At 41.7% G+C, this 26065-nt stretch overlaps 1 protein-coding gene across 5 annotated transcripts in view; it reads left to right on the top strand.

The window, feature by feature from the left end:
- LOC124295437 overlaps positions 1–26065 on the top strand; it is a 58787-nt gene that overhangs the window by 25679 nt on the left and 7043 nt on the right. For all 5 annotated transcript variants that reach the window (XM_046745431.1, XM_046745429.1, XM_046745430.1 and 2 more), the window contains 4 exons: positions 508–2631; positions 20553–21107; positions 22173–22359; positions 22632–22724. In XM_046745431.1, coding sequence (XP_046601387.1) covers positions 539–2631; positions 20553–21107; positions 22173–22359; positions 22632–22724 — 2928 coding nt within the window. In that variant the 5' untranslated portion in view covers positions 508–538. The remainder of the gene's footprint in view (positions 1–507; positions 2632–20552; positions 21108–22172; positions 22360–22631; positions 22725–26065) is intronic.

Genomic DNA, 26065 nt, shown 5'->3' with positions numbered 1-26065 from the left:
AGTCCGTTCGCCGGATGGCTGCTGGTTACCTACTCCGTCCAGCAGTAAACCACTACATTACACCACTCCGCAGTCGAGGGACCAACGCGCCATTGTTCCTATTCTCTAATCTCTCACATGTTATTATACCGGTGTAGTAGGTGTATGAAACCTAACGCACGAATCTGTGATACCGGGTCTATAACGATGCCTCCGGACGACTATCGTTTTCGATAAAATTTCAAACTCCTGACTCCTTTTTTCTATCAGCGATAATCAGCAGCTTTTGGAACTATTCATAATTCGTCATGTATCTTCTTTATTTTTGAAAAATTTGACAACGTTATTAATTTGGACGATTACATCGTATACATTTGTCTCGTTGTTCATATATAACTGACTCAACTATCCTGTGGTAATAATTGTCCATGTATATTCGATATCAACGTATATTCTCGTATATAACGAATACAAGCAATCCATAAAAGACCGGAAAATGAATACAGAATGTCTTGACGCTTGTTTCAGATGTCCTGACAGCGGGCCCCGGGCCACCAGGATGCCGACGGACGACGACTATGGCCGAAGAGAACGTCTCCTGTTGCACCAGCACACCGCCACCACGCAGTTCGGGCCATGCTCAACGGCATCGTCCCAATCCTCATCATCGTCATCGTCATTATCGCAGTCCCAGCCAGCACAGTCACTGCAGTCCCACCTGCCCCCCCAGCCATCCGCATCATCACTACAGTCTCACCACCAGCAGCAGCAGCAAACGTCACTGCTGCACGCGTCGCACCCCCTGCATCACAATCACGTGCACCACGTGCACCACGGAAATGTGCACCAGCAGCAAAGTAGCGGAGGATCTTCGCCGCACCCGTCGAGCGCCTCGCCGGCTCCCGGGGACCGAGAGCGATACCTCCAGCATCAGGATCGCGTCGGATTTCTCGACGGCGAGCATGCGGGGCCCCGATATTCGGGGGGCGGAGCGGCTCGCGAGCTGCACCGGTACAACCAGCAGCACGAAAAGCCCGATCAGCCTTCGCCCGACGGAAGTTACCTGCAGGACCGGTACCTCGGTCTCCAGGGACTCCAGGGCTACCACCAGTTCGGCCTCGCCCGGGGGGACCGGTTCGCGATCTACGGAGAGCAGCACCACTTCCTGGCCTCGGTGGTCCCCAAGGACGAGGGTCACTACGCGAGTCCCGTCGGCGGTATCGTCGTCGCCGACATTTTCCCTTCGCCGCCGTCGCCGGCGCCGGCAAACGACCGGTTCATACCGCCGCCCCCGCTGTCGCCAACCCCGAGCGAGAGCTTCGCCTGCCCCGCCTCGCAGCCCAAGGACGCAGGCTCTCGGTTCCCCCTATCCGAGCGGCTGCTATCTCCCTCCCCGATCCACCCGGGCCACAACTCGGACCGTTTCGCCACCCGCCCTCTCGACAAGGCCCAATCCCAGCCCACCGCCTCGCCGAGGCACGACAGGAACTCGGCATACCTCGAACGATACCTGTCGAGCTCACCGAACCCAGAGGGTGCCCTCCAGAGGTACGCGTCGAGCACCGAGAGCCAATCCTCAGCCGCTAGAAGGTATTCGGCATCGTCGTCACCCGCCGCTTGTCCCGCCCATCAGGACCTGCAGCGGTACTCAACCAGCGCCGGCGATCGGCTCGGAGAAATTCTGGCCCAGCGGTACGGCGCGCATCAATCTAGGTTCGAGCACCCTCCTTCGTCGCCCAGTGGCGCTAGGAGCGCCAAGAACCAGCCTGAGAAGTACAAGAGTCCGGCCGCTATGCAGCAGCAGCAGCAGTCCGGCTGGTCCCAGAGTTCAGGCCCCGATCAGCGGACCAGCAGAATCGAGCGATTTCACGGCTCACCCGGCAGGGAGAAGGCCTACTTGTCCCTGCCGAAGCCCAAGGAGCGTTTCCCGTCCACCGGGCGCGTGGTAGCCGCCGGTACCGACCGCGCCTACGCCTCGGCGCACACACCGGTAGAGAGGTACGTGCCACAGCCACCGCCGGAGATCCTTTACCCCGGTTACGTCGATCTCTACGTCACTCCGTCGGCCCACACGCCGACGGACCGTTACGTCCCGGCCGCCGATCCCGGGGACCCGTACATGCGGAGGGACCTGGGATTCCATCATCATTATCGGCTACCCCCGCCACCCGGGTATCCCTATCACCATCAGTCCCATTATCGCGGGTTTCGAGGATTCGGTTACACCGCTCCGCCACCGGCTAGTCGCCTCGGTGGAAGTCCGGGATCGTCAAGCTCGACCAGTAGCTCGAACTCCAATCAGCGGGGAGAGTTTTCTACGTCACCTTTACTAAGGCCAAAAACTAGACAGGGGAATAACAATGAGTTCACCGGTGCAGGTCAAGTGATAGGGAGTGGTGGTGGTAGTGCTCCCGGTAGTGGTAATTCCGGGAGGATTAATCAAACCTCACATCAACAGTGCTGCGAACACAGTGTTTCATCGGTCGTGCAACAGGGTGCGGTATCCAGTCAGAGGTCTGCTTGTTGCAACAATTCAAGAAGGTCTTTGAATCAGTGTGTCAATATATCTAGCGAACGAAACTCCGGGGGTAATCAGAACAACAACACCAACAACAACAATAACAACAACAACAACACCCAGCATACATCTTGGTGAGTTCATTTTTTTAATTATACTGTAATATACGGCAGCGATAATTTTACTGATCTTCCAGAGGAAATAGATAATTCGGTGTGCGATTGTTTTTAAATGTTTAAAAATACCACACGACGATGCTCGTGGATGACAATGAGATTTTTTGAAATCACATCAAATCTTACCACAATTGTTGCGAAGTCTATGCAAAGTCAGGTGATTTGATAATCACGTGATAGTTGTTGGAAACAGATTTTTGAACCTTACGCTGGATTAATCTTGTCGAATCTGACGACGACTCTGCAGCGTTACTCTCTCTCTCTCTCTCTCTCTCTCTCTGCATATCGTGTCAGCTGTCGTGGGATGGTTTGATTTCACCGTTGAATCGGCGGCCAGGCGTGCCCTTTGGATTTTGGTGAGTCGAGTTCTCTGTTCGTTCTTTTCCGATGCTACGGTTAGTCGCTTCTTCTCCCTCACCTAACGGTTCGGCAGCAGCTTGGTTGGTTCTGGCGTCGGAGCAATCAAGTTAATGGAGCATCGAGGGTTGTTTTATTTCCTATCCACTCCTCGCGGTGGTTCGTGGCTCTTAGCTCAGCTCCTCCTCCTCCTCCTCCTTCTCTTGCTTCTTCTTCCACTCCTCCTCCGTCTTATTCTTCTCTTCATTCTCTGCTCTTCCTCGTCCCACAACCCGCCAGTCAGTAAGCACTCGGCTAGAGCTAAAAGTCATTAACGGCCCCTTAAAACTCTCTGTCTCAGCTCTCGGCGAAAGAGAGAAAGAGGAGAGAATTAGACACTATATAGGTACGTATCTTATACTCTACCACCAGAGCTCCTCACTTCCGACGGATAAAGGAGCCGAAGATATCGATTCACCTCGGACGTCGTTTTAGCAGTTATAGTACCGGCGCACCCGTCCTTCCTTCCTTCCTTCCTTCCTTCCTTCCTTTCTTTCTGTATCACCAGTTGTATAATCTTAGCCATTACAAGTCCACTCGATGTTCTCCTCCTCCTCCTGCTCCTCCACTTCTCAAACTTAGCTGATCAGGTAAACGCAATTATGCCTCATCACTCATTAAACGTACGATCTCGAAATTCTCCTTCCTTTTCATCCCCCTCCCTCACAAGGAAGGTATCTCAGGTGAAAAATTTTTTTAAAGTGACAGTTTTAAAAAAATACATGTCACTTAAAAAATCAAATCGGATATATCGACCTGGAATACCTTCCTAGTCAGTTCTGTTTTTTTTTTTTTTTCTTCATTAATATATCGGGAGGTTTTCGTCTTCCGTGAGCCTCATATAATTCTAAGATTCTAGGACTACGGTACAAAAATTCTTTCGGATTTTTCTGTCGTTGTTGTCGTTTTTTTTTCCTTTGTTTCTGGATAGAACGTCGTCATCTCGAAGCAGGCAAATCACTATTTCGATCAAACGAACCCATGCAATTGGCATTAGAAAATCGCGGAGTATAGAAAAGTACCGAGAGAACGTAAAAGTGGTGAACGCTCAACGATTTGTCGTCACCTATGCAGCGATCGTTACTTTCGCGTAGCGACAAAACGACGATCTTAGCTTTGTTTCTTTGTACAGATGGAGGCAGATTGCAGGAATTAGGAGGGGGTCGAGAATCACGACGTGCAGATGGGATTTATCTCTCAAACACGGGGATTTCCTTTTTTTCCATCCCCATTTTCTCGAGCGGAGAAAGAAGGTAGAGACGAAGAACCGGATCGAAGTTAGTAACGTTAATGAGCCGGAATATGGAAACTAAAATCACTGTTTTAAAAATTAGAAGTGCTTAAAAGGAGTTTGATTTCCAAAGTTTGAATACACTTTGCTTTTTAAAAATATATCACTCAACTTGAGACGATCCTATAGTTGCGAAATAGTGATTTTTCCTGAAAATCAATCGTTACATTCCCAACCTTACGAACTTCACTCTCTTGACGAAAAGAAGTAACATCAACCGAAAAAACCTCGTCGGATACTTTGTTAATTACACCAACGAAACGAAGTAACCAGACATTGTCGATCAATCCATCAATTAATTATCGTTCTTCCTACGGTTAAGACGAACCTCCTCCACGAATCACCGCTAATTTCCTAAAAAAAAAAAAACCCCAACGCGAACTTATACAGACCCCCCATTGACCTCGTCACTTTCTCTATCTTTGATCCAGTCTCTTGGGCTTCGGGTTTTTACACGCATGTAAGTGTACGAAATTCCCTTATACACACGATATCAAGTGAAGTAGAATTTTTTTTTCGACCCCTTCGTTTTCCTGCGTCTTTGATCTTGTTCACCTCCGAGATTTTTCATTCATGCATATATATGTATATATATATATGTATAGATCATAGATATTGGGAGATAGAAATACAAGAAAGATTTTTCTCTATGTTACATCTGTATGTACAACCTGTACGATATTCTTCTTCGAAATGTCGTGGTTTTAAAAAATCGAAAATCAAATTTCCTTTCATCGCTTCGACACCGTCCACTTTTTATTCATTCAACGAGATGGAGAAGAGACGGTTTCAACTCATCTCAAGACAGGTGGTGTAGGTATATCGGAATATCTTCCTCCCTTCCTTCCTTACAGTCTCAGCAAATTTGCCCTCATCCTCCTCGTCGTGACGTCAGGCTTATCGGATGTATCTAGAAAAGTTTTAATTAGTTGGTTATCCTCTTTGACAAAGCGCGACCAGCGTATACCTGTGACGCGGATGAATCGAAAGACTATACTAGACTGTACTATGCGCTTGTTTTTTAACGTATTGATGGACGAAAGTGAGTCTCGGTGAGAATATTCGACACTTCGCGATGAGATAAGATTCGGAAAAAAAAATCAATCGTAACAATGTTGATAGGATAATTCATTTTCAATAATAATAATAATATGGAACAGAAATTGGGAACAACAGAGGAACCTCGTCTTGGTGTTGGGACCGAGAATGAGATAAACAGGCGCCTGATTTCCGGGATGTAATGCTGGTTGCAGGCGGTGAATAAGAAAAGCTTGTAGTATGAATTTACTCTATTACACAGGTTCATTGGATGTAAACAAATTTCGTGACAGCAGTAATTATCTTACAACGATTGGACAAGAAAATTCAAACCAGTTTCAACCGAAATCCGAGCCTCCGCAGAGTTACTTGTTTATTAATTTTTTTTCCCCACCTTCTTTTTTTTAGTCGTTGTTGAGAATTGTTGATTCGTAAAAAAAATCGTCACGTCGATCACCCGGTACATGTGAAAGTACTGAAAAAATAACCTGTTTATCACGCCCAAATCGAATTTATCCTTCGCCTTGAGCACATGTACATATGTTATATAAATATATTTGGCTTACGAGTCAACAGTGGTCGGCAACGGAGAAGAATGACGTCATGATCGTGGGCTGAATAATAAGTGTTAATCTAAGTTTATTGTTCTTCGTCTCTGGAAAAGGCTAAATATTCATACGTACGAATAGTATGTGTCGTAAATATAGTAGTGCGTATATGCGTATTCATCCGCAACGCGGCTAGACTTGACCCAAATTTTATCTCAAATGAAAAATCTTCATTAACTTGAGTGTCGCTGTAATATATCCGTATTCATATCGCGTATGCCGCATTTATTTATTTATTTTTTTTTTTACTATCCACGTACATCCTCCTACCGTAATGCACAATTTTTGATCATTTTATTTATTTTTTTTTATACCCTCTCTTACGCTCGATGATAAAATCTAATCTCAAGGTTTTTAACCCTTTGATTCACGCTGGGACACTTTGCTTACCAAATTTTTTTTTTTCACAGCAGCTTATCGTTTGGTAAAATAGTTTTTTGGTAAGAACTGCCGAGTTCTTTGGTTCCGCATGGTCCCTGAAATATTTCTATGCCTGTAAAATTCGTACGTAGCAACAACCTCTTCGGTCATGGTGCGAGGACCACGTGGTCGGGTTATTATCAACCTTCAGGCGATCGGTGGAAGGAGGACAACAGTGACTCAGTCGAGTTTGGTTCAGTCGAGGTTCGGCCAGTTTAGTCGCACAGTCGGGGAGAAGAGCCGCAGCAGACGGAATTCACGTGCTCGTTGCTTTTCCACGCATTTCTCAGACGCATCTGCATCTTTTTTACCTCTCTCTCTCTCACTTCGTTCTCAAACCTTCGAACCCAACGCGCGGCGGTCTCTCGGAGAAAGGATAGGAGAACGGACGATTGCCATCAGCCAGTTAGTTGCCTGCTGTTCCAAAGTTACTCCAAGTTTACAAACGCGAACAGTTATAACGGCTCTTCACCTTTTTACCGCTGTGATTCGTTATTAATACATATACACATATATGTATATAAACTAGCGAATTTCTTCACGGAACAACAACAGCAACGTGGATGGACATTCGAAATGAGAAGATCGTTTTCAAGTGTCTTGCGGTAGTGTTTAGTGTTCGCGTTTGTCGCCTGACTCAAGTTTTATACCCGTTTTCAGCTGTGCTCAGCTCACTTTTCACTGCGCACGTAAATGCGTTCGATGTGAAAGCCGAAGAAAATCCGTGTCCGCCGCTAGCCGACGAGTTTACGTTACGTTATATTTTTTTTCTCGTGAATATCGCAATTGTGACATCGTCGTTATCTTTCTCTCTATCCGGATAAGCGGGCAGAGGCATTATGTGAGTATTGTATATTATATAGAGATACTTTAGTACCTGCAGTGTTACACACCTATGGCAAACAAACGTTGCAAGTAGCAGGTTAAGGACGTTTCGTTTGGTAAATGCTTACCCATTTTCTCATTTCACATGTCTAACAATTGCTTTACAAACTTTGCTTCCCTTTGCACACATTTTCTCACATCATTCCCACGAAACGAACAAATCTCTTTGCGCTTTTACATACTCGATGCCGGTTGTGCTCGGCGATCAATCAATGCAGACGAATTTTCATCGCCTACGTATAAAAGTATACATGTATGGTGTACGTATGCATTATATACCGACGTGCGTGATATGTATCAAGATAGTATATACATATATGTACAAGATAGGGCACGTATCACGTCGAATGCTGATTCGACCCAGAGAATTCCGCGGATTGCTGACACACGTGTGTGTGTGTAAAATGTATCCACATACGTACGAGGCATTCCGTGACATCTCGATCAAGATTCTACTACGTCGATGTCTCGGATTAGCTTTGTAAGTTTTTTGGATGAAAGTACGTGGCGCGAAACGCGATTGCATTTTTTTGAAATTTTTTAACCCAGCGTATCCGAAGTATGATTTAAAAAGTTGAAACGAAAATCTCTCCACTTTCTGAAATCTGGAATAAATTCAGGAAAATCTTGTAAAATGTAAGAAAAATTTTAAGCACATGTCAAAAGATGAAGAAAGACATAAGATACACAGTTTTGAAAAAATTGTTATTATTATTGGATTGCATTTTTTAGATAAGAGCGAATGTAAAATTTCAATGTAATATCTCTCTGAATAGAAATTTTTCAACCCACGTTATAAATGATCTTTTATGCTCATTCTTATCTCAAAAATGCAATCCCATAACAATAACAGTTTGTTTTCTTATCCTTTTTCTTATTCATCTTTTGAAATCTCCATCGTCAAATAGGTGTCAAAAATTTTGTCACGTTTCATAAGATTTTCATGAATTTTATCAAATTTTACATAGTGCGGGGTTATTCGTTCCAGTTTTTAAATCGTACTTCGGATACGCTGGTGCGAAAATTTCTGAAAAAAATCACAATTGCGTTTTTCGTCATGTACTTTCGTACGAAAAAAATTCTAAAGCCAATCTCGATCGAGATGTCATGGAATGCCCCGCATACAGGCATGCGTGTCGGTGCGTATACGCGTACACATGAAAAAATGAGCGGCTGGCTGCTTGTTATCATTGTACAAATACACGTTAATATGTGTGTGTGTGTGTGTATACATACCTACAATACGTTCAACGGTCGAGATTAATGCTCAATTTCTATTTAGTATCGAGTAGCGATGGCCACTAAGCTAAAAATAATCTATGCATCGATTAAACGAGTCAGAAAAAAATAAATAATCGAACACGACTCGTTTGAATCGGTAAAATGTAATCGGTTAATCGATTATATCGTATTGTTTTCCGAAACGATTTTCATTCGCCTCAAATTAAAATTTTCCATGCGATGGAAATTTTTTTACACCTTGTTTTCCTTGCTCAATGTTCTCTTCCTCTCTGTATCAATATCGCAAAGTTTATTTTGGGGGGGGGGGGGGGGGATATATATATATATATACATACATACATACATATATATTTCCGAATCAGGCGAAGAAGGTAAATTTCATTTCTCAATTTCGTTCTTTGTCTATTTCGTTATTATATACATCCGCACGTTCGCGAGTTGTTTGAGTAAAAATCAAATGTTTACCTTACATATACTTTTCAATTTTGTGAAATTTTTATCTTTCATCTTTTTCTTTCTTTGATTAAAATGTGTGCGTATAAAAAAAAAAAAAAAAAAAACGAATTGCACCGAGGGGGGGGCAGGGGGGGGGGGGTTGAAGTGAAATAAAGCGGAAATTGCGAAGCAAACGGCGTGGAAGTTATTTCGGTGTGACTTGACTTTCGAAAACGAGATCAAAATCGTTGGCGATATTCGTTTCGTCGGATTTGTTGCGTTGCTTTTTTTATCTACCGTATATAGCCATAATACGCCTGACATTCGTAATACACATTTGTCTGCGCAACGAACGTCGAGACGAAATAAAATCCGACACAATGCTGACAATGTGCAGTTTGCGTCAGTGTCTGAATAATAAAAATAATATAGAACCAGCTCAGGAGTAAAATGGGATATATGGGTGTGTATATATGATGTATGCGTATAACACATATATATGTATATATATATGTATATATTTATTCTAGAATAGAGCAGAATGAAAATGGAATTGAATTGAATTGAATTGAACTGAATTCAATGGAATGGAATTGAATTAATCCTTCCTTGATTCCAGACAATAGTTATATATATATATATATATATATACTATATACAGTATAACCAGCATATATGTATAATGCATCGTGCATGCATTTGTACGTATAAAAATATCTTGTTTTTAATAGGTAATATACTGGATACATTGCACAATGTCTATCGAGGTAGAAATTTTTATTTTTTACTCGTATTGTTCTTTTTTTTTTTCTTTGATTCTTTCATCCTGGTCATCAAATTTCCATCGCAGATCTATGACGTGGCAATCATATATACATACATATATATATACAAGAGTATTTTTTCATTAATGCAACGAACTCTGAAAGGTTTGATACGTGTACGTGAAGAGAGATAGAGAGAGGAATGGGAATAAAAGAAAACAGAGAGGGAAAGAGGAATTTTCACGATTCTCGTACTGTATAATTCTCTGCCCGTTGCAGGTTAAATCGCTCATGAAATTGCACGTCGCTCGATCGGTATGCTGATGAAAATACCGATAATCGACGTATAACGTATAAATTCGTAATTCGTTCGATATTCGATTCAAAATTTTATCACATAATAGTGGAAGACAAAGAAAAGCTCGATTGATTTCTGGCTGCCGGGCGAGAGATGAGGAAAGCAAAATATATACTTATTATTACATACATTTGGTGTATGTACAAAAAAAAAAAATAAAAATTGCTTATTCTTTCATCTTCTCACCGTAAAAGGAGATTATCCGCCTCGCGTATGAGGGATTATTATTATTATTATTATTCTATTTTTGTTTCTAATCATTAATTTCTCATTCAACGTTTTTGGTGAGGGTTCTTTTATTTTTTTTTTTTCTTAATTCCATTCACAACATATACGTTATTATAATTATATTATTATTTTGTATAGTTAGAACGATAACAATGATAATTGAAGAGCAGCAGCAGGCAGGTTCAGAACCTCCCTCCGGACCACCGACAGAGGAGAGCCGGAAATATAATTCGCCAGCTCTTTGTTCGTGACACTTGCAAATTACTCTACTACCCCCCTCCACCCTCCTTTTCCCCGACGAAATAATATTCCTGTAAATTCCGCGTGTATTTTATTATAAAGCACGGCGTTGTTGAGAAAGAGAGGAGAAAAAATTAACGCAAATGAGTGGGAGAAAAAATTATTCACATACATATATTACACGGGAATTTTATGTACACACACCTTATTATTATACGCGTGGAAATATTTTTTAAGAATTAATACGTTCTTGCAATGATAACAAGGATTTTGACACTATAGAAGGACAAGAAGAGAAAAAGTGAAAGAAAAAAAAAAAAAAAAAACCAACAAGAAAAAGTAAACAATAAATAATGAAAAAACAGTAGGTATATTTAAAAAATAATCAAAGTCGTCGGTCAATTATCCATTGAAAATTTAAATTCTCGTATTATTTTGCCGTATCCAACTTGTAACTATATTTATATGTTTTTCTTACTCTTCTTCTTCCTTGAATTTCGCGTGCTTGACGTTTTCGGATATCGTATGTTCGTTTCGTTCGTTTAATTTTTATTTATTTTTTTTTTTCTATACTACGTACCTGTATGTTTAGTTAATTAAAAAATATCATCAGGCGCAGATTCTGTAGGGAAATTTTCATCCGTTCAAATTTCTACTCTCGGGTTGGCCTTCCCAGATGAAACCCACCCGTAAACTCATCTTATACTCGTAGGTTTTCGGTTATTACCGGTTTTCGCGAATCAGTTTCCGCTCGTTTACTCTCCTCCTCCTCCTCCTCCTCCTCCTCCTCCTCCTCCTCCTCCTCCTCCTCCTCCTCCTCCTCCTCCTTCTCCTCCATTTCCTCCCTTGCTCCTCCAGCTTTTCCTTATCCTCCCCTTTACCAGTTCTCTCGTTAAAATTCAACTACTTATCCTCTCGCGTTTTCCACCCGTTCGCATACGTATTATACACGTCATACACCGTATATGTATACACGCAAACATATTACTGGTTTATGTATATTTCGTATAAACATACATGAACGTCTGTATTATGTAGATATATATGTACGACTTTCTTTCCGTATTCTTCGTTTTTCTCTTCTTTCTTTTCTGATACGCTTGTTTTCGTGTTTTTCAGCCTTGCTCTCTCTGTCTCTGCTCCCTTTTTTTGTGCTCTATTTTTGCACTTATATATATTATTATAAAATTAAAAATCAAACTACATATATTTTGTATATACGCATAGGTACATATATTACACACGAGTACAAAAATACTTTGACCAAGTTATTCGCGTCTCTCCGCATGTATAACGTTTGAAAAATATGGAAATAAAAGACAACCCGCGAAAGAAATACAACAACAACAGCAATAGTAATAATAATAATAATAATAATAACAACAAATAGAAAAAAATAAGAGGGAAGGAAAGAATCGAGTGTAACGTGAAATACCGTGCATGCTTGAGAATCAAGGGAAAAATTGCGTCACAGCAGCGGCGCCTCTTCGGCTATTCGCATGAAACTCGTGAGAGGGTCGCAGAAGAAGAAGAAGAAGAAGAAGAAGAAGGGAAAAATGTGCGGTAGTTATACTGCGGTTGCCAGGAGAATCGGAGTATGAGGGAAAAGTGTACGGGACACGTTTATATTATACCCATAGATGTGTGTATACATATATATACATGAATTATACATAGAATATGTATCACACACACACACAACTAGTACTATTTCTCTTTTATTTCCTTTATTCGGCGCTTCCCGGTGATTTTTTTCTCTATTTCTTCCTCGTACGCATCTTGGTGGAAAAGAAAGAAATATCAGGGAGCGGGTAAAAAGATGTCTTCGACCCTCTTCGGATGAAGGGTCAAAGAAGAATGCTTTTGTAATAATTGCAAACTCACGAGGGATCCGCGTCTCGCTTCCACGCGACCCTTGAGCTAACTTAAGGCCATGTAGTGATCCTACTTTTACCGACCGAGTGGACTCACTATTTTTCTTTCTGTATTAAATAAACGAACGAACGGAAAGGGCTGGAATTTCGAGGGTGCATCGCTGTGAATGTGGATTAAAATGAGACGTCGTGAGAATATTTGCATGAAATATTATTGAGGTCGGTAAACGAGAACTAGGAATTACAATAATTTCATATTTTTCGTATTTATTTTGACGATTTTCGGGATATGAGTAACTTTCCTGAATTTACGGTTCGAAAAAGCGATCCTCCGTCGAAATTTGAACAATTTTCGTTCGTTTGTTTATTTAATATAAGTAGAGAAAAGGGTGAGTTTGCTCGGTCGTTAAAGGTAGGAGTAACAACACGACGTTGAGATCCAAATTTTCGTCCATCCGTCGGTATTTAATATATCCTTATAAATCCAGGCTTTGATGTAAAAGGAATAATAATTCAAACCCGGAGGCCATACGGTCGAAAATGTAATTTTCACGTAGTGTTATTAACTCTCTTCACCGCCCCAGCTACGCAATTAACTTTTCGGTTCCTAATTAAGAATCCTCCCAGTCTCGTTTGCTCTTTATGCTATTATTGTGTATGAAATTTAAACAAGTTGCGTTCCCGAAATTATAGTTTTTCGGTGAATGTATTTACTCAGTCTGATGAATTGACAATCCGTTGGTAGTGTAGAGGTGTAAGCTATTTTTCAACATCGTTTGTGGTAATTATGCACAATCGGATCGAAAATGTGTGCTGATTACAAAATCGTTACGAAACTTGTAAAGGTTTAAATAAGTTTTTTCTCTTTACAATAACAATTTTTAAATCCATTCAAACTTGATTTATTACCTTTATTCGATCCTTTAAAAACTTTTTTCTCTCACCTTTCTCCGCTGACACTACACTCCATTGCATAGAGTATTCACACCAAGGTATAATTCGGCGAATATCTTCGTTACAACCGACAATCGAAATTTAGGTAGTACTGCGATATAATCAAACCCAACCCCAAACACACACACACACACGTATATACAAATACCGATATCTCAGTCTCTCCCTCGTTAATCTTTGGCCAATCTTAATCTCTCGGATTAAATGGGAAACTGGTGAAAGGGATCTGCACCCATGTCTCCTCCTGCATGCATGCGGCACCACCACCACCACCACCACCACCACCACCTCCGACAACAACAGCAGCCGGCTGATTGTTCGCGGGTGGTAATTATTGTTAATGGTATCGGATTGCCGACCCGTCGCTGCAGCAGCTCTCGCCTGTTCAGTGCGCAAGCCGAACACATCCTCGACTCGGGTGTTGCACTACTTCGAGCAACTGGCACTGCACCATATGCTGCTTGGACCATTAGACCACCAGGCAGCTGCGTTGTTACCTGGATCGATGATCATTGGCCATCGTTTTTGATTTAACCCATTTTCAAGTTGAAGAAGAACAAGGAGAAGAAGGAGGAGGCGAAGGACTCTTTGAAAATGGGTTGAGACGGCTTCGAGGTTCGGTTAATCGAGTGATCAAAAGGTTATCATCGTCATTCGTCTTCAATACGGTAGAGAGAGAGAGAGAGGGAGAGAGAGAGTCGAACACTTTAGGTACCTGCACAGGCTGAGAATAACGTGGAGTGGACTGTAGATGTCTTCCACTTGAGGATAATTAGATAAATATTCGTTCAACGAAGCGAAGAATTCAAATTGCCTACTCGTTACTTTTGGAACAATCATAACCGTCCAAAAAACACGAGGTTGGAGTAAGCAACGTTGACGTCGCTAAACAGCAGGAAGAAATTCGTTATTATTCACAGTTCTCCAGAATTGGACTCCGCTAAAATTATATCACGCTTCACCTCAGTCTCGTCGATGAAAAGTAGTTATTACGTATAAACGGTGTAACGATAACTCGAGAGGTAAGGAAGAACAAGCGGAAATTCAGCTCCTTTTTCACTTCGTCCGTCTCGTTTGGTTCATCCATCCCGTTGTTATAACGTACCCAAGAGGCGTGCCTGGGAAAATCCCTGAGGTATCTTAAGGGCGGGTGAAAGCTGGAACCAGGTCTGAACTTCTTCTTTTGAGGAGACCCTCTGACCTCCTGACTGATTCGCGGACGTACGGTGGCGGCGGATGCAGGGCGAGCTCCTTCCCCGTCCCTTCTTCTTCCTCTATTTTCATCCTCCTCTCCTCTCCTCTCCTTCCGAAGGAGATACGTCATCGCCGTCGGTAGACGACGCGACGGGGACCACGCGGTGTTATCGAGCGGGCTGCACCCCGAGTTTGAACAACGAAATGGCACGAGGAACTCCGAAACCTCACGAGCCGAGCAACCGACCCTTGGACTCCTCTCTGGGTCAGGTCACGCTGGGTCAAAACCCCGACTGACTCGTTAATGTCCCTGCTGCCGCTGCTGATGCTGTTGCAGACCGTCAACCCCGGTACGCGATACGATACTGTACTTCCTTCCTCTATTCCATCCTTGACCATAGATCACAGATCCTAGATCCTCCACCGTCGGCGTTACGATCGATTGGCTGGATCACCGGCGACGAATCGTCGCAACCTCTTGTCTTCTTTGGTTCTTAAACCAACACGTGGAATACCTTGGAACTCGATTGTGATACGCGATGTCTTCGGGGTGAAATGACTTCAAACTTGAACGCACTTACGGACCAGCGTTTAGGGCATCGCTGTTTGAATGATCGATGCATCATGGATATAAGTGAACACGGATAAGACGACGTACCTTCTATGTTATACAAATGATTCCGATAAAATTATAAAGCAACACGAGCTGAGGTGTCGATTGCAATTTCAGAAAAGGCTTTATAACCAGAACGCAAATCGAAATGTCTAGACTCGGGTGATTTGACAGGATTCTCATGTTTCTGGGCTTATCGTGTTTACCGCATAGAGATCGCTGGCGAAAAGAGTAAATGCAGGGTAATTATACACCAGTGAATGATGAACACTTGAGGAAAGCAATCGGTAAACGAACAACCACGTTAACATCACTATGCGTAGGCGTAATACTTTTTTACGTAGTTTGTTCGATCACTGGTGTGTGGTTCACCCTATTTCGATGAATTATTAACAATATTTACTCAGTAACGCCGACATGGTTATTATAATAACTCCATCCGATAGAAGCGAAAGGAGAAGAGATGAGGTTCGTTCACGCTGCCTATCGGAATTCAGAGCGAATCAACGGACACTGGGGATTCGGTTACACCGAAGCCTCGAACCGCGACGATCAAAGGGCTAATTAGTACAGTTAGAAATTAGTTAACGCCGAATATTGGCCTCATCCTTGGAAACGGTACGGTCAAGTCCAGCAAGTCTGATCCTCCTCATCTTATGGCGGAGGGAGAAGAGGAGTAGCAAGTATCATCATCGAGGTTCGCTTCACCGGTCGACACGCAAGACCGAGTTTCTCAATTAGGAATTCCCGAAGGTATCTATGTATACGTCCATCCATCCATCGGGTTCGGATTATGTAACCGTAGCTTCGTCGTAATGAAAAAGGGAGAATATACTCGTATATATAGAGAGAAAGAGTGAGAGAGAGAGAGACGAGGAAAATTGGACAGAATGAAAGATCACGAGAATTCGTTTTCTCTCTCAATATTGACGAATCGAAACAGCCTCCGTGAATTTGAATAACATCGTATAACCTATCGAACGTATCGAGGATATTATATACACGAACAACATTTTCCCAATTAAGTGTGTATTATACGTATGTATATATATCGAACCGCGAATTCCTGTTATACCTCTGTATTATATCCCAGGGATTACCAGAGGGTCAAACAAGCATTCGAAACGCTTCGATCAGCTACTGCGAAGCAGACACATACATAAGCTGAATCGCGATACAGTTGGTGGGGTTTGAGCCTATCATCATCATGATCATCATCATCATCATCATCATCAAAGAGAGGAATTATTCAGCGGCACGGAATACATGTTACACGGTCTACGTGCATAGGTGCTTCTACAATCCGTTCTAGGCTGCATACAGATTCCAGGCATCGGGGGCTGCGATCCATGGACCACGTTGCCTGAGGGCGGCAACGCCGATGCATATTTCTGTGTTTGCGTTGCAACTCGCTGGATGCAATGGCTGCTGTTTGGTAGAGCACCGTAATCGTAACAGTAACCGTAACCGCGGCATGTGTTATTATTCCTCGCCATCACCTGCAGCGGTGCACGGACTGACGAAGCATCTTTGTTTTGGGGTTTATTTTAAAACGCTGCGGATGGTCAGTCATACCGGAAATACGTTTTTATTTTCACCCCATCGTATTAACCGCGAAAAATCAAGACCGGTTTGCCGAAGCGAAATTTTGCCACGGTTAACCGCCGATTGGCCCGCAACTTCAAAACGTTCCAGTTTGAAAACTGTCAGAGTTAAGATTTTAGGGATGCGTAGCTTGGCGAGATATTAAAAGTTGATTAAAAAAAATATATATATATATATATATATATGTGTGTGTGTATGTTAATACATAAGTAGTAATTTCTGCACCGGTATTTCCGTTCCCCTCACTTGAATATAGATATAATCGTTGTACAATAATCACAAACCGGCAATTACTTGTTATGCGTATAATATAACCGTTTTTGGTATGTATGTATAAACGAAATGTACTCGAGCTGCAGCATGGGTACATAACTTATAATTGTTATCCCTTTTTAACGGTCGCCGTATTCCTTGGAATAATTTTTATTGCAGCGTGTTATATACATCACCTAATTACGGGTTATTATTATACGTATACAAGTACTTGTACAGAAACGCGTGCATGACATCGTGCACACTCCCTCGTTCGCCTTCCCGTTTACAATTAGCATATAATCTCATCAGTCTAATTCAAATCTCTTAATACTGCTTGTAACAGCACTTATTTACTTTTATTTTTATTTTTTTCTTTCTGCCCTCAATTTTCTCTCGCAGAACACTCGACTGTTTCTCAAGGGAAAACGTGATACAGAAATTTGAAACGTTTCGCCATTTCCTGCCTCCATTTTTTTTTTTTTATTTTGTAACTTATACTTTTCTGCGTTCTGGACACTAAACTAAAACATATTGAGAAATAAAAATTCTTAGTACACTTTTGAAACTCCCGGCGGAACTTCCCGTACCGTGTTCGAATTCTCGAAATTCCAAACAGTTTCAGGGTGCAGAACTTCTTCGGGTAGCGTACCGTTCGTATGTCCGTTGGTGTGTGAAACCCGGGTGTAGTTTAGGCAACGGGGCGTTATAGTTTCCGGCTGGCGAAACCAACTAATCGGGTTTAAGTTTAACGCATAAATACGTCAACCGGTCACCACGTACCGAAACCCTATCCTCAACCTTTGCACGTACGCAGAACGACACAAGCTTTGACTCATGGACTGCTAAAAACATACGAAATAACAGCCAACGGTCCACCCTCCGCAATATTCCAGAATCAGATCGCGAAACTATAAAATTCGGATCGTTTTGATTTTTGTCTTATCGATCGTCGGTAAAACAGAGCCATAGACTAGGCGATGCGCGTAGACGGGTAAGCTGACTTGGAAATATCACCTTACAGGTTATGCGTACAACTGTAATATGCGGTGTGCGCGTATGTGCGTATTTATGTGTACAGCATAACATTTTAGCCGGAAATTAAACGGCTATATCGCCAAGACATGACGCGGGGCCTCCAATGTAACGTACAGACGGTACAGACATACGTAGGTTGTTAGAGATAAATAGGTGGTCGCATATATTCTTACCCGCATGAATCAACATCCACAGCAAGGCGAACGAGGAGGGAGAGGGGAGGAGAGGAGAGAACGTAGGACGCGACTGCTAGAAACTAATCAATACAACTCTAGCTGTTATTATGTCATGTATGGTATACGAATCGGACTACATACAGCACATTTGTCATGTCGCGAATTCGGGAAAAAGGGCAGCGCGTCGCTTTTTTTAAAAAAAAATCGCAATATTCGTATGCACGCGAGATTGCGATTGACGCGTCGATATATTGCGATGAAAGAGAAACTTTTCATACGTGACTGTAATAATATAGTAGAGAAAAATTTCATTCGTCTAGCTTCGTCTGTGGTCACCCACGTCATTAATCGCAGTCAGTCGGTTAGGAGAACTAGGAACGTCCATTAACCTCGGTATTGTGTACAGGCAGTGGTATTATCTCGGTTCGTCGACCTGAGAATCAGACCCAGTATCATCCACATCCTGCTTTTCATTTTTTCTGCGTGGAATCTATCCCGACTATTTGCGTAGTACGGAGAGTCTCGAATCAATCAACAGTTATAAGACGGGGATCGATGCGAACCCTGGATTATGTATGTAGGTGCGATTTGTTGAAAGTATTAGTTTTGAGGAAAGAAAATAAAACGACTACATCCGCGAACAAAATTCAAATTTATCCTCGAATTTATCTCTTCGCAAAGTTGCAGATTATTTTGTGCGTGGTCCTTGAGACGCGTAATTCGTAATAAAAAATTGAGAAACCGTAGGTATTTAGAAGAGAAAAATATGTATATATATTTTTCAATACACGTTGACACTGTACATATATTATATAATAATAAAGTTTATAAAAAAGACACACACGCACACACTCAAACGCAAGGATGTCGAAGAACGGAGTGAAATATATACGTAGAATGAAAAGTATACGAAAATAATAACGACGGTAATGTTGGTGTACATCGTAAACGTATAGGAAATGGAGAATATTGCACGCGGTGAACTGATTGCGAACTAATCAAAACTGCACGGTTCGTCGCATCCATTGACGAAACGAAACGAGACAAGACGAGTTGTAGAGAGCGAAAGAGACGAAGACGACGAGAGACTGTCTGCGAAAGTGGTGCAATCATGAACGTATACGTATATTCCAGGTATTAATAGGTAGGTATTAATTATCGAGAAAATATCACGAGTCCTTCGTTATCCCATTTTGTACCGTATTATAGGTACATACAGCGTAGTGTGTTCGAAGTACGAATACGCGCATGAAAATTTATCCACGTATTGCTTCCCGCCTCGTTATTTCCAGTCTGGCGTGCGTTTGTTGTGTTAACTATGTACTCGTCGATAATGCGAAGGAAAGACAAAAGGAGAAATGAAAAGTAGAGGGAAGAAAAAAAAAAAAAAAAAAACATCAGGGCTTGGATAATTTTCCAATCCTCATTTATTCGCGAACGTTTGAAAAATTTCACTTCTGCCCGCAGTATATTATATTATTAATTTTCCCCCTTTATATTACATGCGGAAAAATACATGTATATGCATATAAATTTTTACCCTCTCTTATCGTCATCGTATTCCTTCGACATTTTAGCTCTTTGATCTTCCATCTACGACCAAGACTCGATCCGAAAGCTGGGGCTGATTGCGGGCACAAGCTCACAGCTTAACCCGTGACATTACGGCCTGAGAGAGAGAGAGAGAGAGAGAGAGAAAGAGATAGATAGACAGATAGATGCATAGATGTATAGATAGATAGATAGATAGACACAGACGCATTCACATCGTATATATATATATGTATAATATGTCGCGTATCAGATAGTCCTGTATACGTATAGGCGTGTGCACGTAGGCTTGGTAAAGGACAGAAAGAGGGAGGCAAGAAGAAAAAAAAAAAAAAAAAGTGGAGCTAAAGCTGCAAGCTCGTTGCCGAGTCATGAATAGATGAGAACCGACAGATAGGATTCACCTTTCGGCTAACTTCAGCTGACCACCCCATTGCACTGTAACGAGAAAGACAAAACAAAAAAAAAATAAATAAATAAATCCCCCAGCTTGCGATTTCGGACTTTATACTCTATTTTATACTCGTCCTGTAATATGAAAGTATACATACAATTTGTAATTAACATCGAATGAATTTCCGCACCACACGCGTATTGTAATATTGCAGGCGTTGTCCGATAAACTCGTCTCTTGCAACAAAAATGAATATATAAAATTTTTTCCCCGCAATAATGAAAAACAAATAACAAGACCCCTTTCGATTTTCTTTCCCGCAGGCAACCATCGCCGGGTTCCGGTACTACGAGCACGTCGACGGGGTCCTCCTCGGGGGTCCAAGATGGCGGCGGCGGTAGCGGCGGTGGGGGTGGAGGATTGGGAATGGGCCTGGTGATCGGGGGAACGCCGCAGAGCATCAGCATGTACGCTGTGGGGGCGGGGGCGGCGGGGATAAACGGAGGCGGGGGAGACGGACTGCCCCCGAACATACAACAGCAACAACAACAACAACAACAGCAACAGCAGCAGCAGCAACAGCAACAGCAGCAACAGCAAACCGTCGGGGGCCAGCAACTGCAGCAGCAGAGCAGCGCATCCGGAAACGTTGGCAACCCCTCGAAGATGAGGTCGGAATCCCCGGGTAATCCGGCTTCCTCTTCAACGACCACTTCACCACCCGTGCCTTTGACCGCAAGCCTCGCGAGGAGCGCCTCGGCCCCAACCGGGCCCAGACCCCATCACCTAAACGGACCCACTTTCATCGGCCAATCGAACGACGCCGCTCACAATCAGAGGCTACGGCGCACCCTCAGTCGCACCGAGACCATCAAAAAGTAAGATGAGCAACCGTTCGATGGTTTTTAAACGGGGTTATTGTCACTTTCCAATTCGCGTTATCTGGCGGAGAAACAATCGAACCAATCCAAACAGACCGACAGCTGACCGTTGACCCGTGATGTAAGAAAACAAGGTGTGTCAGCACCGAAGACCGATTTTCGCATTGAAACACCTTTTCGAAAATTATAACCATTCGTTATTTGAGGTCGGCCCCTCGCAAAGAATTTAAAAGAAACAAAAATTAGCGTACGCTCGGGGACAATGAATCTGAGAAGGTTAATTATTTACACTGTAATCTGAAGTTTTTGAAAAATGAAAATTTTTATCACCAAGAAAACAGATCGAACGTCTCATGCTTGAGAAATATTTCAACCACGATTCAGAATCACGTAGCAAATCTAATCGGTTGAACATTACCGTTCCAAGTACTGTTAAAAAACAACCTATCTCATACCTTACGTATAGTTGCGTATACATGTATACGTATAATCCGAATGGTTGTGACAGGTGGAAGCATTATATTTCCGAACCGTGTTAATTTAATTACTCTCCGAGGTAAATCCTGAGAGTTAACGATCTCTCGGCGTAACTGAGATCCGTTCGTATACGTGTACAAGTTCTAACCCGGACTTGTACAGGTATGTAGATATTTAGTTATTACCTAACTCGTAACAACGATACACCGTGCGTCTGGTAATGGCGCGGAGAGGATTCCCAATTACGGTGATGCGTGTATGTTTGAAATATTTTTCTGCCGATGATTTTATTCCATACCTGATAATATTTTTCGAAAACGTGCAGACGTCGGGAAAGCAAACATGTACCGGATACAACGGAATTCGTTGCACTTTATTCTACCTGCGAAGTTTAATTTTTCCGCACGAATTGAATCGAGGGACAAAAAAAAAAAAAAAACTATTGCTCCGATCCCTGAAAAGAAGCACGCAAAATTCCGTTCGAAGGAATGAAAAAATAAAAATAAAATTTCTAAAATCGAACAAGAGTGGAATTTTCGTTTAGTTTTGTTCTCTGTGCTTTATCGACGTCTTCCTCAATTTCAGTTACATAAAACGGGAAACGGCGACGTTTTTTGGCGTCGACGAAGACTCGGAGGCTCAGGAAAAGCAACGATGGCTCGAACGACGTAGACGAATGGCGTCTAGGAAGTACGGGGCCCTTTTGCCGGAACACAGACCTCCGGATCCCGACATAACCCGCGACGTACCCGACTCAACCGAAATACCCGAGGTCAGTCTTTAGTCCAGCCCTTATCTTCTATTTTTTTTTCATTTCCTCATCGCTCTCGCTCTCAGCTGCAGGTTTTTAAAAGACGCACAATCGTCGCGTCGCGTCTGATGTTGCAGGTATAATCGTATAAAATAAAACGTGCGATTAATACACCTGACGCTGTTTTTTGAACGAAGAAGATTCTTTTTTTTTTTTCAAACGTAAAGTTGGGAAAATGTTTTACGGTTCTTTCATCATTTATATTATATCATTCTTATTTCTTCATTTTTCAGGGTGTCACACTCCGCAGATCGTGGCATCAACCGGTCAGACGAAAAGATTCTGTTGCCAGAATGACGTTATCCGGTCTTTCCTACATGGTTACGGTAAGTTCTTTTTATCACGTTTATACAGATCACACATACGTGTCCCACAGCTATAAACTTTTAACTTTGTTTCATCGGACAAATTTATACTTTCTTCAATTCTCCGCGACTTTAGTACAGGTATAAAATTTTCTTTACCGTGCGCTATGTAAGGAAGTTTGTCATTGGATTTTCCATACTTGATATTGTAACGTGAATAAAACTTGATTTTTAACGAAATTCTTCAAAATCTATATATATGTTGTGTTGATACTTTTGAAAAATAATATTCGTAGAAAAGATAGGTAATATACTATCACAGAATTCAGTTTCGATTTTGGTAAACTAGGTGAAGATAAAAAGGGAAAAAAGAAAAACTGCTAATGAGGTAATTTTCGGCATTGTTACGTCTTTTTTTTATATATATATATATACTATTATTGAGAGTCGACACCCTTTGCGTGGGCTTACTATAATATATACATCACGTAACGAGTATATTATACGATACATGTATATGTATAACGGGTGGTAATTGTGCGATTATTAATTGAACCATCTCGAGCGGCGGTCGGTTCGCTGGTTGGTTGGTTAGTTGGTTATAAGAGCCTCGCGTTAACCCGAAAGACGAAGAGACTGCAATGCTGAGAGGACAGCTGGGAGGGAGATCGAGAGGGTTCAGAGTGTCTGAGACAGGCAGCAAGGAGGTTAATGTTACACGCTATTATATATCTTGCAGTACAGCCGGTGTATAATCTGATAACAATAATTACACTGAAATCTAATTACCAGAGCAAAAGAGAGAGAGAGAGAGAGAGAGAGAGAGAGAGAGAGAAAGCGGCGCATAATCGTTAGATATTTACATTACAGCCGACCCGCAAGCTCTTATTTTTTTACGTTACTGATGGATAATTACCATGCGAAAAAGGAACTCGGATGTATAGATAAAAAATGTACTGTTAGATATATACGTATAACTCAAACTTGGATAGACGTTAATGATTTCGTCGTCGGTCGCCGCGTGCGTCGGGATTCAGAATCATCTGTTTTCTTTCCTCTAAGAAAACTGGAGAGTCGGAGGATCGAAATTAGAAGCATTGAGCATGACAGGGCAGCGTGTCACGTCAGTTGTAATCCCGGCGTTTTGGTTTTTGTATATATATATATATATGTGTGTATACACACGCATATGTACGTATGTATGGAATGTAAAGAAAATCCTCCCACGGGAAAAGCCCCGAGGACTGGAAAACTAGAAGACCCGAATTTACAAGCCCCGGCGATCCCGTCACTCTCTTCTCCACTTGCCTTTCCTTCCCTCCGTACTTCTCCTCCCACCATCCATCCATTGTCTCGACAGAATTTTCGGCGTAGCGAACCCCGCCTGGCTAACAGACTATCTCTCCCCTGTTTTGTCGCTCTCTCCCCCTTGCTTCCAGTTTTGAGTTTCCAACCCACCTCCTCCTCCTCCTCCTCCTCCTCCTCCTCCTCCTCCTCCACCTCTTCCTTTTCCCTTGAAACTCCCCAACGCGAACAGGAGACTCAAACAATACCTTCTGTTCTCCACCAAAGTACATATGTACATATTTCTGTGTATAATTTTATATAAAGCCGAAAGTTGCGGGGAGTGACAATGATTTTATTGTTATTATTATTATTATTATTGTTGTTGTTGTTGTTGTTTTTGTCCTTGTTATTATTATTAATATCTGCATCGTCAGCATCCTTATTATTATTTTTAGTATAATTTTCATTTCATAAAAATTGAAATCAAGAGAAACATTCTGTTGAAGTTTACTTTTGCACGAATTGATTGATCAGCTTTCGCTTACATTATCTGACTTATTAAATTTTTTTCTTTTTTTTATAGTTCTTTGCTTTTCCCACTTGTTATATAAGAGAAAAAGATCAACGGTTTTGTCTAATGATCTTAAAAATATTCGTTCATCGCCGATGGCGCAGAAATCTGTGTTACCGTCATAGAAAGAACAAATCGACCAAAAATATTAAGATTTTCGAACAACAAAGTATATTGTTTTCGACGGATAAGAGATTCGGTTTTTTTTTTTTATTTCTCTTGTATTCTTTCATTTAATTGCGATTTGACGTGCTACAGGATAACGAAATTACAGGGGCGTGTGTAACTGCAGAAAGAAGTAAGAGGAAAGAATGGTGGGAGGTAAACTAATGATGAATAAATAAGAATTAGCAAATCAAGATGTTTTTTTTTTTATAACGCGTCGAGTCCCGTCGCGGAATTAAACGACGAATGAAAAATTGATTATGAAATTTTATCTCCTTCCGCCCGCAGGTGTGTTCATTGTTCAAACCATGGGGTATATATTATTCGTTTGTATTAAACAGACTTATTGCATAACTTTATGCAATGTGAAAGAAAAATTTCAATTACGAAAAATCAAAGATCAACAATTTTATCAATTAATTTGAGCAGATGGACGCTGCTTGAGAGCGAGTTTAAAAAAAAAAAAAAAAAGAAAGAAACGGTAGTACAACGTCAAAAATTAAAAAACACGGCCGAGAATTACAATTATCATTATTATTATTATTATTAAACCCTTGGCGAACAATTTTGTGAAATTTCCAACAGATTACATACGTGTTTACATATTATTCCTGGGTTTTTCTTTTTTGTTTGTAAATTGGGGGTGAAAGGCTGTCTGATGAATAAAGGTAAAGGGAGAGAAAGGGAGGTTTTGCACGAACGAACGATGCTCTCTCCCGTCCCATTAGCTTTTCAATATGCGAGCGGGGCTGCAGCGATAAACTCTCGCTCTCTCTCTCTCTCTCTCTCTATATATATATATATATGTATGTATGTATATACGAATGTTAATTTCGACACGAAATTAAATTCCCTTCGATTTTATACAACCTGCTATTTCATGTAACTCTCCAGCTGTATACAATCTATTATACAATTTTACGCAACGCGACGCGCGACGCCAGTTGCAATTATAATTCTTTTACCTCTGTTTCGGTAGTTGAAAAACGGATAAGAGAATCGAAAACTCATTCGACAAAAAAAAAAAAAAAAATAAAGCAAGTGGCGAAACTAACCTCGACGTTGCAAATTGAAAAAGAAAAAGAAAAGATATTTAAATGTTATACAAAAAAAAAAAAATGTTAAATTTAGACACAGAAGTTGACATTCGGTAGGTCACTGTAGCAGACCGGAGTAATTGACGATGGAAAATCATTCCGGTTGTTCCTGTAATTTCGGATTCTCGATGCAAACCGTATTACACGCGTATATTGCGTTATAACTGCTATTCGATAATATGGCTATAGATAGAGCGTATCGTCGCAGTGCTTGCAATTAGTTTTGTGGGTATCGATAAACG

The sequence above is a fragment of the Neodiprion lecontei genome, chromosome 7 (genome assembly GCF_021901455.1).
Source record: "Neodiprion lecontei isolate iyNeoLeco1 chromosome 7, iyNeoLeco1.1, whole genome shotgun sequence".
Lineage (NCBI taxonomy): Eukaryota > Metazoa > Arthropoda > Insecta > Hymenoptera > Diprionidae > Neodiprion > Neodiprion lecontei.
Note: the sequence above shows the minus strand (reverse complement) of the source record. Positions and strands in the feature narration are given on the sequence as shown.